This window comes from Varanus komodoensis, unplaced genomic scaffold (genome assembly GCF_004798865.1).
Source record: "Varanus komodoensis strain SLA01 unplaced genomic scaffold, ASM479886v1 scaffold7_3, whole genome shotgun sequence".
In the NCBI taxonomy this organism is placed as follows: domain Eukaryota; kingdom Metazoa; phylum Chordata; class Lepidosauria; order Squamata; family Varanidae; genus Varanus; species Varanus komodoensis.
The window spans coordinates 26,888,440-26,903,131 of record NW_025336480.1 but is presented as its reverse complement, the minus strand read 5'-3'; the positions used below and the strand labels follow the sequence as shown (position 1 = coordinate 26,903,131).

Below are 14,692 nucleotides of genomic sequence, written 5' to 3'. Positions count from 1 at the left end.
GTAGGTCTGATGTTTTTGATGATTTTAGTGGTGGGTTTTTTTTTTTTTTTTTTGGTTAGGTAGTAGAAAATAATAATAAAACTTACTTTAAAAAAAACAAAAGCAAAATTTTCATTGATGCACAAAATAAATCAATTTCATTGCAGTTCAGAACAGAAAATTCTGGCAGTTCTGATATTAGATCAAAACTACAGCATGGTTTCCAGTTACGCAATTCTTATACTCCCTGGGAACACTACAGGATTATTACAGTGAGGAGTTCAATTCATTCCCCTGTTGCTTGTCAGAATTGTCTGACCACCTCCTGGTTTCTTTTCCCCATCTCAAGTTGGCTTCACCTAAAGTGTTATAAAAGCATTGTTGTTTAGCCTCAGTAGATAATGTTGCTTGGTGAGAGCAGAGCTCCCAAGCTCCCTCTGAAGTTTAGTTGTGCCTTGTCGTATGGATAACAGACAAATGGCCAGCAGCTTTTGAATGATGCTGATTTTTTAAGCACAGGAGCAGAAGTTATCCTATTGCCAGTTCCTTCTGCACCCTCATTCAAATGTTAGGCTTTTCTGCTGAATCAAATATTGGAATGGCCACCCCAGTCCATGTATTATACCGAGTAATCTCTTTGTCAGAAAGTTACTTTGGAAGTGGCCCCCGGAGAGCATTTTTATCATACTTGGGGCTTGTCCACTTTTACGTATGTGAAGCTACATCAAGCTTGTGACTAATCTGTAGGTACATCCCCTGAAGAAAAGCCTGAAGTAACAATGGCTCGTGCCATCCCACGCATGGCAAGGGAAAAAAGGTGTAATAGGTGACACTGCAATAAACAGCTTTGTCCCTAGAGGATGTCACTATATTGGAGGGAAGCCTTTGGGTTCATGCCTGTTCCTCGAATAGCCACGCACAAGGAGAGCTCCTTTTGCCACCGTCTCCCTGAGCACCAAAATCATTCCTTATCTTGATGGAAGCCATGTGGCCTGCTTCAGCGGTTACAACTCCTGGGATCCAACATTGTAATTTCAAATGGAGAGACAGGCCCAGCTGAGGTGCAGTCTGGGAACTGTTTTCAGATGTCAGTGTGAAAATGGATGAGGAGCTGGCGAGAATGGAGAGGGGTGATTCATATGTCCTTGTTTTTCATTGTTGTTGTTGTTGTTGTTAGTCCCGAAGTCGTGTCTGACCCACCACGACCCCATGGACAACGTTCCTCCAGGCCTTCCTGTCCTCCACCATTCCCCGGAGTCCACTTAAGCTCACACCAACTGCTTCAGTGACTCCATCCAGCCACCTCATTCTCTGCCGTCCCCTTCTTCTTTTGCCATCTATTGTTCCCAGCATTAGGCTCTTCTCCAGCGAGTCCTTCCTTCTCATTAGGTGGCCAAAGTATTTGAGTTTCATCTTCAGGATCTGGCCTTCTAAAGAGTCAGGGTTGATCTCCTCTAGCACTGACCGGTTTGATCACCTTGCGGTCCAAGGGACTCGCAGGAGTCTCCTCCAGCAACGCAATTCAAAGGCCTCAATCCTTTGGTGCTCACTCTTCCTTATGGTCCAGCTTTCACAGCCATACATTGCAACTGGGAAAACCATAGCCTTGACTATACGCACTTTTGTTGGCAGGGTGATGTCTCTGCTTTTTAGTATGCTGTCTAGATTTGCCATAGCTTTCCTCCCCAGGAGCAAACGTCTTTTAATTTCTTGGTTGCAGTCCCCGTCTGTGGTGATCTTGGAGCCCAGGAAAATAAAATCTGTCACTACTTCCATTTCTTCCCCATCTATTTGCCAGGAAGTGAGAGGACCGGATGCCATGATCTTAGTTTTCTTAATGTTGAGTTTCAAGCCAACTTTTGTACTCTCCTCCTTCACCCGCATCAAGAGGCTCTTTAGTTCCTCTTCAATTTCTGCCATGAGAGTGGTATCATCTGCATATCTGAAGTTCTTGATATTTCTCCCAGCAATCTTAATTCCAACCGGTGATTCATCCAGCCCCACCTTTCTCATGATGTGCTCTGCATATAAGTTAAATAGGGAGGGCGACAGTATACAGCCTTGCCGAACTCCTTTCTCAATTTTGAACCAATCAGTGATTCCGTGTCCTGTTCTCACTATTGCTTCTTGACCTGCATATAGGTTTCTCAAGAGACAAGTAAGATGGTCTGGTATTCCCATCTCTTTAAGAACTTGCCACAATTTGTTGTGATCCACACAATCAAAGGCTTTAGCATGGTCAATGAAGCAGAAGTAGATGTTTTTCTGGAACTCCCTAGCTTTTTCCATGATCCAGCATATGTTGGCAATTTGATCTCTAGTTCCTCTCCCTCTTTGAAATCCTGCCTGTACTTCTGGTAGTTCTCGGTCCACATACTGCTGGAGCCTAGCTTGTAGGATTTTGAGCATAACTTTGCTAGCGTGTGAAATGAGTGCAATGGTGCGGTAGTTTGAACATTCTTTGGCATTGCCCTTCTTTGGGATAGGAATGTAAACTGACCTTTTCCAATCCTGTGGCCACTGTTGAGTTTTCCAAATTTGCTGGCATATTGAGTGTAGCACTTTTACTGCATCATCTTTTAAGATTTTGAATAACTCATCTGGAATACTGTCACCTCCACTAGCTTTGTTGTTGCTCAGACTTCCTAAGGCCCATTTGACTTCACATTCCAGGATGTTCGGCTCGAGGTCAGTGACCACCCCATAGTGGTTATCAGGGATGTTAAGCTCTTCCTTGTATAGTTCCTCTGTGTAATCTTGCCACCTCTTCTTAATCTCTTCTGCCTCTGTTAGGTCCCTGCCATTTTGGTCCTTTATCCTGCCCATCTTTGCATGAAATGTTCCCTTCATATCTCCAATTTTCTTGAAGAGATCTCTGGTCCTCCCTATTCTATTGTTTTCTTCTATTCCTTTGCACTGTTCATTGAAGAAGGCATTCTTATCTCTTCTAGCTATTCTCTGGAATTCTGCATTCAATTGGGTGTATCTTTCTCTTTCTCCCTTGCCTTTCGCTTCCCTTCTTTCCTCAGCTATTTGTGAAGCTTCCTCAGACAGCAATTTTGCTTTCTTGCATTTCTTTTTCTTTGGGATGGTTTTAGTTGCTACCTCTTGTACAATGTTGCGAACCTCCGTCCGTAGTTCTTCAGGCACTCTGTCTATCAGATCTACTTCCTTAAATCTATTTGTCACCTCTACTGTATATTCATCAGGGATATGATTTAGGTCATACCTGAGTGGCCTAGTGGTTTTCCCTACTTTCTTCAATTTAAGACTAAATTTTGCAACAAGAAGCTCATGATCTGAGCCAGTCAGCTCCTGGTCTAGTTTTTACTGACTGTACAGAGCTTCTCCATCTTTGGCTGCAGAGCACATCGTCAATCTAATTTCTGTGTTGACTGTCTGGTGATGTCCATGTGTAGAGTCGTCTCTTGGGTTGTTGGAAAAGAGTGTTTGCTATGACCATCGTATTCTCTTGACAAAATTCTACCAGCCTGTGCCCTGCTTCATTTTGTACTCCAAGGCCAAACTTGCCTGTTATTCCGGTTATCTTTTGGCTTCCTACTTTAGCATTGCAATCCCCCATGATGATAAGGACATCTTTTTTTTGGTGTTAAATCTAGAAGGTGTTGTAGGCCTTCATAGAACCGGTCAACTTCAGCCTCTTCCGGACCAGTGGTTGGGGCATAGACTTGGACTATTGTGATGTTGAATGGTTTTCCTTGGATTTGAACTGAGATCATTCTGTCATTTTGAAGGTTGTATCCCAGTACTGCTTTTCCTACTCTTTTATTGACTATGAAGGCTACTCCATTTCTTCTGAGGGATTCTTGCCCGCAGTAGTATACCTGATGGCCATCTGAATTAAATTCACCCATTCCTGTCCATTTTAGTTCACTGATTCCTAAGATGTCGATGTTCAGTCTTGTCATCTCTGTTTTTCATTAGGTCTGTTCATTTATCACATGAAGCCAGTAGCAGTCAGCAGACCAGTCAATTTTGAGGGCCTTTATCATTGCGACCTCCATGGGGGAATTTAATCTTTTCACATTCAAAATGAACTCTAAAATAGCCCAGAGAATTTTCTCATGAGCTTCATTGCCAGGCACTGGGTGGACTTTCCCAAACAGTTGCAAGGAGGTTGTTCGAGAGTCAGCCAAAGCTCAGCTGTGGAACACCTAGATTGCATGTTGAGGATCAGTTCCTAGCACCGCCTTCCCCAACCTGGCCCCCTCCGAATTTGTTGGCCTACAGCTCCCATTGCCAACTGGTCAAGATGGCTAGGGGCAATGGTAATGGTAGCCCAACACATCTGGGGGGCATCACATTGAGGGAAGCTGCTCTGGCATTGCCAGAACTGCATAACACTCTTGCTAGACACCTTGCAAGATGATGCCACCTCTCAAAATAGACAATGCTAGACCATGCGGTCTGACCCTGTATATTAGACTGGTGGAGAAATCTGCAACAGATTCAGATGAGTTCGGATTTCTATGAATCCAAGCCACAGAGTTGGCTGCAGGTAGACTTTTCCCAAGTCATACAGATCCCTCAGACTTATGGGCTGATTTTGTTCCTACGTTTGCTTTCACTTTTGGGAATTTTATGTAAATTTAGTCATAGAAAAATAGGAAACATAAAAATATTCTGGCCAGAATTGTACATTCCCTCCCCCTAGAAAAAGCCTAGAGATATGCATTTTGGGAAGATTTGCATATTTTGGGGGGAATTCATGCATTTTCAGAAGTATGAAGTTGCAGAAATGCCCATAAAGGCATTTGTGCAAAATCCAGTTCCATCAGTGACTGGATAATGAAATGAAAGGTGCCTGAATATTTGTAAAATGTAGACCAGTATGGATTTAACAAACTCCATATATGCTTGCCATAGTGATTGTCCCATAGCTGCATTTGCAGTTCTCCCCACCCCCAGCTACAAGAACATCTTCATTAATTTGTTCTTGCACCTTAATTTCTGTGAAGGTACAACAGCCGAAGGGGAAAATGAGGACAAGGGTGTGGTTTCTGCTGCAAGAAATGGAAATGTGTTCAGCATTTAGAGAGGGTAGAGGCCATAGTTCTCATTTTTTCTGTCAAACCAACAAAAATATGTGAGCTGCTCCAGACAAAATGCTGTTTTTTGCGTGTGCTTCCATTTGCTGAAGCACAGCACTTGTTGGGGCAATCGTTATGCACAGATGAAGCAAGATAAACAGTGGAATTTATGCAGTCATGCCTTGTTATTCTTTGAGTGATACTGGAGATATATAAAATTTTAAGGGCCCTCCAGGCAATTGAAAAATTACCATTGCCTTTCTCCCAAAATGAAGTATGAACTCGCACACATCATACCTATTCATCATTGTAAAATGCTTGCTCTATTAAAGGTTAGCGTGCCGTTTGAAATAGTCTCCCTGCATTCTGTCTTTCCTACATCTTTTCTCCTGCCTCTTTGCTAATATGAGATTATTCTGGGGTTCACTACACTTAATTCAACTATATGTTTTATGTGTGTGGTTGAGCAACTTGTGGTTCTCCAGATGTTTTGTCCTACGTCTCCCATGATCCCCCAACAGAGCCCACAAGGCGCCCATCCTTGGTCTGCAACCTTGTGGGCTGTATGCAGCACTATGATTGTGTTGACTTTCTGAGGTATTTATGTTAGCAAAAGCAGGAGAAGAGTTCCCCTCTTGTCCACATAGCTCTCTCCACTTTCCAAGCTTGCTCCAAAGGGCTTGAAAACCATCTAGAGCAGATGTGTGGGCACTGCAGGGGTGAGGAGACGGGGGAAAGTCAAATCACATATGCTGCCAAATGCCTAAGAAAGGAGAAGACCTCTTAACCTGGCACCAAAAAGATAGTAATCTTGGCACCAGGAAGGCCTTATCAGGAGATCCTTCCATGATTAGGGGCCTCCACCAAGAAGGCCCTCCCCCGCTTTTTTTCCTCCCAGACTTCTCTCAGAGGAGACACCTGGAGGAAGGCTGTAGGAGATGAATGCAGTGTGTGTAAGGTAAATTCATGCCAGGAGAGGCATTCCTTCAGGTATTGCAGACCGGAACCTTGTAAGCCTCTATAGTTAAAGCCAGCACTTTGAATCGGCCTTGGGGAGAGTGGCCCTGTGGGATGCCACAGCTCGTAAGTGGCCCACAGATCATGGGGGCACAAGATGCTGTCAAGTGCACAGGCCCACATCCACTGGGCGTGATAGGACCTCTTTCTTTCCTGGAAAAGGAAAACGGTGAACATCAGATGCATGGATCATATCCCTGCTAATCACTACTGCATTTTGATAGTGGCAAAATCTCAAAGACATCCTGGGCAATGCCATGGTGCTGCTTGCAGGGCTTGCACTACTGGGGTATGACTGTACCAGCGGATTGCACAAAATCAGTGAAGCAAAATTGCACCGGTTTGTAGAAGGGTCACTATGCGTGGAGAATAGCCCACCGAAACAGCTCTCAAACAGTGTACCCTCTGCACAAAACCGTCAAGGAAGTCATGCATGAGGAAAGGAAAAGTGCTACGAAGTATGTGTGTGCGGGAGCTGCAGTGCCACCCTTAACCGGACTGCTTTTTGTCACCATGCAGGATGTTGTTTTTGGTATTAATTTGATATAATCCTTGTGACATTCAGGGTTTCACAGAGCAAACTTATGACAGAAACAGAGAAGATATCTATATTTCCAGCTGATACTTATCCATGAAATAGATACATTGCCATGATATTATGTCCTATAAATCTGTTTACAGTCCATGCAGCAGGGATGGGCAGGAGATAGATTTCCAGATGTTTTGGAGATCAGCTCACAGCATTCTTGACCATTAGCCATGCTTGCAGAAGATTCCAGGAGCTGAAGTCCAAAAAAACTGGATCACTGTCTTTTTTCCACTCCTACAATGCAGTATCGATTTTCACACAGAACCAAATAGCAGTTGCAGCAGCTTGTCACTTTGTTGCTAATATTATATATTTTATTTATTTCTATCCTGCCATTTTGCCAAAAATGGCACTCAGAGCAACTAATAGTAATAACATGAGGGTTAAAAATCAAATCTTAATGAAAATATGGCATTAAAAATCCATAAAACACAAGAGCAAAATAATATTAGGTCAAATCATTTTTCAGAGGCAGTATCTCACTTTAACTACATTTCCTAGCAAACCACACTCACATATAGATGGTATAAGATACATTATGTACATGCTCATCCCCCATTTTGTGGGGGGTGGTTTGGTCTATTCGGTTTAAGTTGTCTTAATTCTGTTAAGATCCTTATGACCGGTAATTGTGAGACTTTTTCTGTCTAAACTTGATTGGATTGTGCCCTTAGGGCCTTATAAGCACAGTTCTCTTAGAGAATATTATGACTTAAAAGTATAAATATTAACATTCATTTTTTAAAGAAGTAGATTTAAGTGAAAAGCCATATTGGGAATATCTAGGCATTAATCACTGCATTTCCATGGCAGGTCTGATGCTTTTAACCCAGAGCTTGAATTGCTCAAAAACCTGGTTTGAGCACCCTGCTACACACAAATAACTTCTGTTTTAAGATAAAACTGATATAATTGGAAGAGTGCAAAGCAGCCCATTTTCGGATATTAGCCAGTTCCTCTTACCCTCAACAATAGAGGGAAAAAATGAGTTTTAGGCAGAGCTAGTATGACCTTTTAAGCTCAGCTGTTTAGAAAACCAAAATTACACCATTCTTAATGCAGTCTGCTGGGATATTGAGCTTTTTCTTTTTAACCATTTTACCATCTCTTTCACTAGAAGGAGACAATGCCTCTCAAACATGCTAACTCAATCAGTATCATTGAGGTAAAAGGATAAAGGGGACAGGGGAGGAGCAAAAAAGTACCATGAGCGTGTCAACTGGTGGTCACACAAGTGTACCTCACATGTACAGAAAAACAGGGTTTTGGCTTCAAATACAGAACGAGCTGAGCAAAGTTCAGCTTTAAAGTTCAACTTTAACTGCTGGAGGACTACATTCATTCAGCAGAAGCCAGAACCTTTACAGCAGCTGTAACAGAAAAAAATTCCAGCTTACCACTACTTTGAATTTGGGAAGACAGAAAGATCTGAAGAATAGGCAAGATGAACCCTTACACCACAGGCTGAACTGTATGTCATCATCACAGTTGCCTTCCTTCACTTGCACAGGGATTGCTTTCTGAGGCTGTACCCACAAAAACTAATGTGGAGGGAGAAAAGCCCACTCTTGCAGGTGACCCTCTTTTAAAAAACTGGCCAGTGATTCCTCAGTAGCATCCCCCAGTGGGAGGCAAGCAAGCTTCTCCAAAAGAAAGCTTGTCCGTCCCTCCTGGTCTTCCCTTACAACGAACAGGCAGTGGGGAATGCTGGGTGTATTTTAGGACTGACCACAGCACACGGCAGACAGTGAGAAGGACCAGAAGGGCTCCTTGAGAATTGATTGCTTCTCACTACATTACCCCAGAATCCTCTGAAACAAAGTGGCATGCGTACTGTTTCAGCATAGGAAATTAGAAAACCAGGGCAACGTGTGCAGCTGTGGGGCAGCTATGGATGCTTCCAAAGAATTGAAAATGGAATACTTTCCAATCAATAGAATATGTGCAAATAATTGAAAGTGAAATATGTTCAAATGATCGGAATGCTTCCAAATAAATGAAGTTGGAAAATCATTTTAACTGTTGGATATCGAACTGCAGGGAAATTGCCACTGTCAGTGGATTTTTATATACCATCCCATTCCCAAAGGCTCTGGACAGTTTACAGGACATTAAAACAACAGTAGTTAAAATGTCAACTAAAAACACGCATATTAGATAAAACTAAGCTGGGAACTAATCTAGGGAGGTCTGTTGAAACAGCTATGTCTTTAACGCCCTCTTCAAGGTAGCAGTCCGGGATATCTAACGCCTCTCTCCCAGCAGGCCATTCCACAGGTTAGGACTGAGAAAGTCGCCTGGGTAGTATACATTAACCGCATGGAAGATTATCCACAGAACACCTTAGCTGGCGAGGCAGAATGTATGGGCACAAGCTCCCCTGAGGGTATTTGGACCCAAGTCATGAAGGACTTTAAAGCTAATTCCCAACACCTTGTTCTGCATCCAGAAAACATATTGGCAGCCACTGCAGAGGCTTTAGTAGTGGTGCTGTGTGGTCTCTCCCTGTTGACCCAGAGACCAACCTGATGGCCATATTTTGTACTAGTTGCAGTTTCCAGAGTAGGAACAAGGGTAGCCTCATGTACAGCACATTGCAGAAATGTGATTGGGGTAAGTTTAGCTGACACCTAATACGCATTCCTGGAAAAATTTAACAAAATGCCCCACCCTTTTCTGCACCCACAAATGGAGCTCAAATATTCCCTTTCCCTGTTGCTCGAGGAATGCAGATGGTCAGTCATGGGCAATGATGTTATTTATGACAGTATTGGTGTTATTTCCAGTTGCAGGCTGAACTTGATCAAGAATATCAAGACAAATTCAAAAGACTCCCATTGGAAATTCTGGAATTTGTTCAAGAAGCCATGAAAGGCAAAATTAGTGAAGATGGAGACCACAGCTCTACCACTTCTTCCCTGGCATCTGAAGGAGGAAAACTGAACCATAAACCACAGCAAAATGAAGATCCAGAAGATACTCCAGCAAAAGTGTTTGATACACCACTCTAGCAACTCCTGCAAGGTCACGCCCCTAAATTCTAGTGGCAAAGCAAGTTACCACCCAGTTCCCCAGATAGTCTCTTCTTTGTGAATGGCCACTGGGCAGCTTCAGATTTGGAAGCCATCTGAAGGGATGGTACATGTTTCTGAAAGGAGCAGCTGGTGAGGAAATTTGGTGTTACTTTTAGACCTTTGTGTGACCTGCTTTATGGAATAGATTCTTAGTTCAGTGCTGCCCTTTCTCTGGTCAGTTTTGCATGGTAGTTCTCAAGTCTGAAGCTTTCTGTGGGGAACAGCGTGTTTTGTGCAAGTAAATGTGCATAGACCTCCATGTGACGCAGCAGTGAAAACATATTCCAAACCCAATTTTCCCAGCATCTTTAATTCTTTGTTTCCTCGTTGGTAACTGCACCTTGAAAACGTGTATCATCTTAATAATTGCACTGATTTTTTTTAAATAAAAGTGTCATTTTTTCCGCTTTGCAAGCAGCAGCAGTTTGCTCTTTGGACAATGTATCACAAAAACCATCTGCCTTGAGATGGTCTGCTAAAACCTCATTCACTAGAAAATTAAGATCTCTTCAAGATAGAGAACGGTGTTTGCCTATGGATCACCAGTGATGGGAGGCCACTCACGCTGAGGTGTACAGGCACACATACGTACATATCCCTGTGCTGAAGGAGAGCAAGCAGGTTCCTGCTGAGCCACACTTTGTGGCAAAATGAAAAATTCCAGGGTTCAGGGTTAATATTTCTAGATCAGTGATAACAGCTGCTTGCATTGCAAATCAGTCATTAAATCACAAGAATCACTCACTTATTTTTAAATGCACATATGTGGGTTCGAGAGTATCATTTTCAATTATTATGTTTGCATTGCAACAAGTTTTAATGACAACTATATTATTGAAATGTTTTAAATGTTAGTATCTGACATGCGGACATCTCTTCCATAGTTTTAAAATATATGGTCTGCATGTAAGAAATGCCATTTCCAGAATGTATATAAAACATGGCCATTTCAGAGCTGGAAAGTTTGTGGAAAGGAAAAAGAGTACTCAGTCAGAAGTTTGCAGAGAATGAGCACTTGTGTCATGCTGATTCTGCAGTTTAATACAGTTAACCTTAGGAAGGTTACAGCCCCTCTTGAGCTCAACAGAACTACTTCCTGGATAATATCAAAACACTAAATTTTGTTCTGATAATAGTAAAGACTTTTAATACATAACAGCATATATGTAGTTTGCTTTCCCTCAGGAGCTCAGTAGATATAACTTATTTTATTTAAATGTAAGCAATAAATAGAGATCAAACTTAAGTTTCAAGTTAAATGCTAAGTGTACATAGGGAAATTAAAACTTTGGCTGAACAGTGTTTCCCCCTTAATTTACAGTCTGCACAGAGAAGAGTTACACACTGTTGGAAGAGTATCTAAAAGATAAAACATACTCTGCTTACAATGTGTGGAATAATTTAGAAGATGTAACTCTAAACTGAGACTTTCATTTTGATTTGAAGAACATGACTCCTGTCATTTATTCTACTTTTGCACTTTGATGATCAATATTATTAATCAAGAAATACAAAAACCTGGAAGGGTCAAAGTTTAATGCTGCATTTTATAAGATAAAGGTTAGATAAACTTGTTTTATGTTAGATAGGATACAATATCTAGCAGTATTCACAAAAATTATTATACTTTCTTTGACATGCCTGTATAGTGCTGCTTCAAATAGATTAGAAGAAATACTGATGAACTTTTTAATTTATGAAATAAAAGTGAATGGTTTGATAGAGTATATTCTCAGCTGTAGTTTTCAGTACATTTGTATTTGACCATTGCCTGTACTTACTTTTTTTTAATATCTGTACAGTGCCCTTTTTGCAGTTGTAGTTTAGTGTGGAATATTGTATATCTTGCATTGTTCAAACTTACAGTGATATATCATTGATCATTAATATTACTTGAAATAAAGTAAGGTCATGAAAAAGGAGTCGATGATGTGAGAGTCTTGTGCCTTTTATGTATTTGCCTTGTTGCGTGTTGAACATGTGGAAATAATATACTGTGGGCATTTCTGCTTTAGAGAATAGAGCTACATTATATTACACTGAACTCCATTGTACACTTCAGATGTCTTCACACTACTGAGAGTCTTTTTTCTTTTATTATTTTAAGATGCATTTTAGCTCAAGAACAGCAGGCATTTTGAATCTAACATGGTTGTAAGAGACCTAAAGGGACGTGGCTTGCCTTCCTTTGAAACTAATGTTGCTCTTGTACATTGGTATAAACACTGTTTGTGATTGGCTGATTGGAAATAGTGATTTGCTTTAAATAAGGAGAGAAAACGTACATTTAACATGTATATAATTTGGTTTCTCAGCCTTTTAGATGCATAATTCACATTTTTGTAAGAATCCTATGCAATTTTGTGGCATGATGTTTCTTTCACTTGTAATTTATGTGCTTTCATCACAGATCCAAATAAAATTTCTTAATGCTATCTGTATTTTCTCTCTTAATTGACCAGCTTCCAAGCATCTCTCTGTTTGGAAAGCTCCCTGTCCAGTACAAAGTGATCAGGGAAGAGTTTGGTGTATTCCAAAGTGCATTCTCAGTTCAGGTGGAGGTAGCAATGCAGCACCACGGGCCTTGGCACTGCACCTCATAGATTTCAGTATGCAATGCAACACATTGCAGCACCTTTTGCAAGACAAATTAGAACCATGATAATCGTTCAGGGGGTCCTCAGCAGGCAAAACTGATGTGGAAAGGGTTCTCAGGAAGGAAAGGGTGATATCCAATGTGCTCTCATGCCAGTAATCCCCACTGCTAGCACAATGGGGAGCTCACTGTTCACAAAGCAACTGGAAATTAGACATGCTCATTTCTGGAACGGGACATTCCTGTTCCAATCCAAAAATGAGTGTTTCTAGAATTCAAAAATGAGGCTTGTCATTCAATTAAAAAAATGAGGTTTCCCATTGTGCCAGCCCTGCATCCCACAGGAACAACAATGTGTGAAAACACAGTGCAGTATTGGATTTTGCCCAGAAGGTTTAAAATCCACAGAGACATGAAAGGCACAGTCAGTCAAAACTTTTCCCATGGCTTCACTTTCACCTTAAGTACTGACTGAGGTTATAGTATGAAGTCTGTTCATTAGAAATGTTGCCAAATACAGCTGAGGGACATTCTCAGGATGAGCTTCAGCTTTGCTCGAAGGCAAAGACATAAAACTGGCCAAGCTTTTAGATGTTCACACCACAATTTGGCAAGAGCTAGCTTTCAATGTTTGCAAGTGGGTAGATTCCAAATGGTTGCAGGGAGTAATAGCTGAAGACGCAGACTGGAGGAAGAGACCAAAGAGCTGTCTGGTCCACTCTTCTGCTTCTAGCAGTGGCAAGCCAGATGCATCTGTGCACCTGCAACCAGGACTTGATAGCAATCGATTATTTGCCTCTGCCTGCTATCAGCTGGCCTTGAGAGGCAAACTACTTCTCTGGCTGGAGGTTCTATTTAGTCATTGTAGCTCCTGTCCTCTATGCATGTGTCCAATCCCTTTTCTGAACCATCTCTGCCAATTTCCATAACTGCGCCTTATGTCAAAGAATGGGTTGTTCTTTTAACTAGCCTGGGTACCTGCATGCTATGACAAAATCAAAGAATAACCTCTGTTGTATGCTGTGATCTCAAGATAGACTGGTCTTTCCCTGTGCTGGCTATGTTTTAATCTCCTAGGATAGGCCTTATGGCTACATAATGGAAGCAAGTGTTTTCATTTATGCATTTTATTCTTCTTCATCTTTTAATCTGATATACTGCCTAGACACAGAACACAAACATCCAAGCACTTTCCAGTATAACTGGATTACCTCTGGAGAAAACATAGCAACACTAGAATATATTTGATAGATAGAATTGATAGAATGGATGCAATCATGCTATTCAGTTGCTGCACCGATAAAGGACCAGTAAGGTACTGGCATAAATTCTCAGTTAGAACTGAGAGTACAAGGATGTGCACCTGAAGTTTATGCCCTTGCGCAGGCACAAGACAACCATGATCTCTGTGTGTGTCTAAAAAGGTCCTAGTTACATTGTCACCCTTGGCCATTTCCAAAAAGGAACAATTCTTTATTGTACCTTGTTCTCGGGTGTGTTGCGATACCATGGCATGAATTTTGCACCACAGGACCCAAGATCCTCTGAGGAGCTCTCATAAATCATCACTTTTTGCATTACAACACGTGATGCTCAGCTGAACGAGTAGTGAGGTTGCTGTTTTAGATGGTTAAAAGAAGAGTTAGATTAACTCTTGAATCTGTTGTTTGTTACTCAAACTCTGAGTTAAGGAGAGTTTATACTGATTAATATCAACCCCCTCTCACCATACTTGCTTTGCTGTCTCTGGAACATTATAACCCTTGCCTAATGAGCAGACGGTGCAGTCCTTGGCATGTTTATTAAGATGTAAGTCCCACTGAGTTCAATGAAACTGACATCCAGGTAAATCTGTGTATCAGATTTTAGCCTTCATGTATCTTTATGTTCATCTTCATGTCTTTACCATTAGTATCAATCCAAAGCATTCCTATTTTGTCAGCCTTTCAAATTATTTAGTAGGGTCTATTATTCTGAAGATGTGGTACTTGATTTTAATTTATGTTGGCATTTAATTAGTTGTGCTTTGCCATTTTCTTGGTGTTTTTTCTCTGGGTGTTTTCCTCTGACATGTATAAATTGCCTTAAATTCCATTTCAGCTAGAAAGGTGCAGCAGAAATGCAATAAGCACAAATATGAGTCAGATGAGTTCTTGCTTGAGTGTGCACATTTAATGAATAATCTTTTCAGCTCAGTTCCAGACTACTCAACTACAAGTTCATTTACCATTGTTCCCCTGGGGATGTATTTGCTGTGTGCAAGCCATTTGCGCGGCTGACAATCAGCAGGCCCAAAGAACAAAGAAAAAATGGCACTCCTCTTCCACAGCGCCTGAGTTGTCAGGCCTCATCTGCAGGCTTCAGTGATCCTCTCTGTTTGTGGGAG

The 14,692-nt window shown here is 41.5% G+C and overlaps 1 protein-coding gene across 3 annotated transcripts in view; it reads left to right on the top strand.

Moving 5' to 3' along the window:
* Positions 1-12,145, top strand: part of PLCB1 (phospholipase C beta 1) — a 592,180-nt gene extending 580,035 nt beyond the window's left edge. For 2 of the 3 annotated variants that reach the window (XM_044454160.1, XM_044454162.1), the window contains one exon: positions 9,423-12,145. In XM_044454160.1, coding sequence (XP_044310095.1) covers positions 9,423-9,647 — 225 coding nt within the window. In that variant the 3' untranslated portion in view covers positions 9,648-12,145. The remainder of the gene's footprint in view (positions 1-9,422) is intronic. The other variant, XM_044454161.1, reaches the window with a different exon arrangement.
* Positions 12,146-14,692: the final 2,547 nt, after the last annotated feature.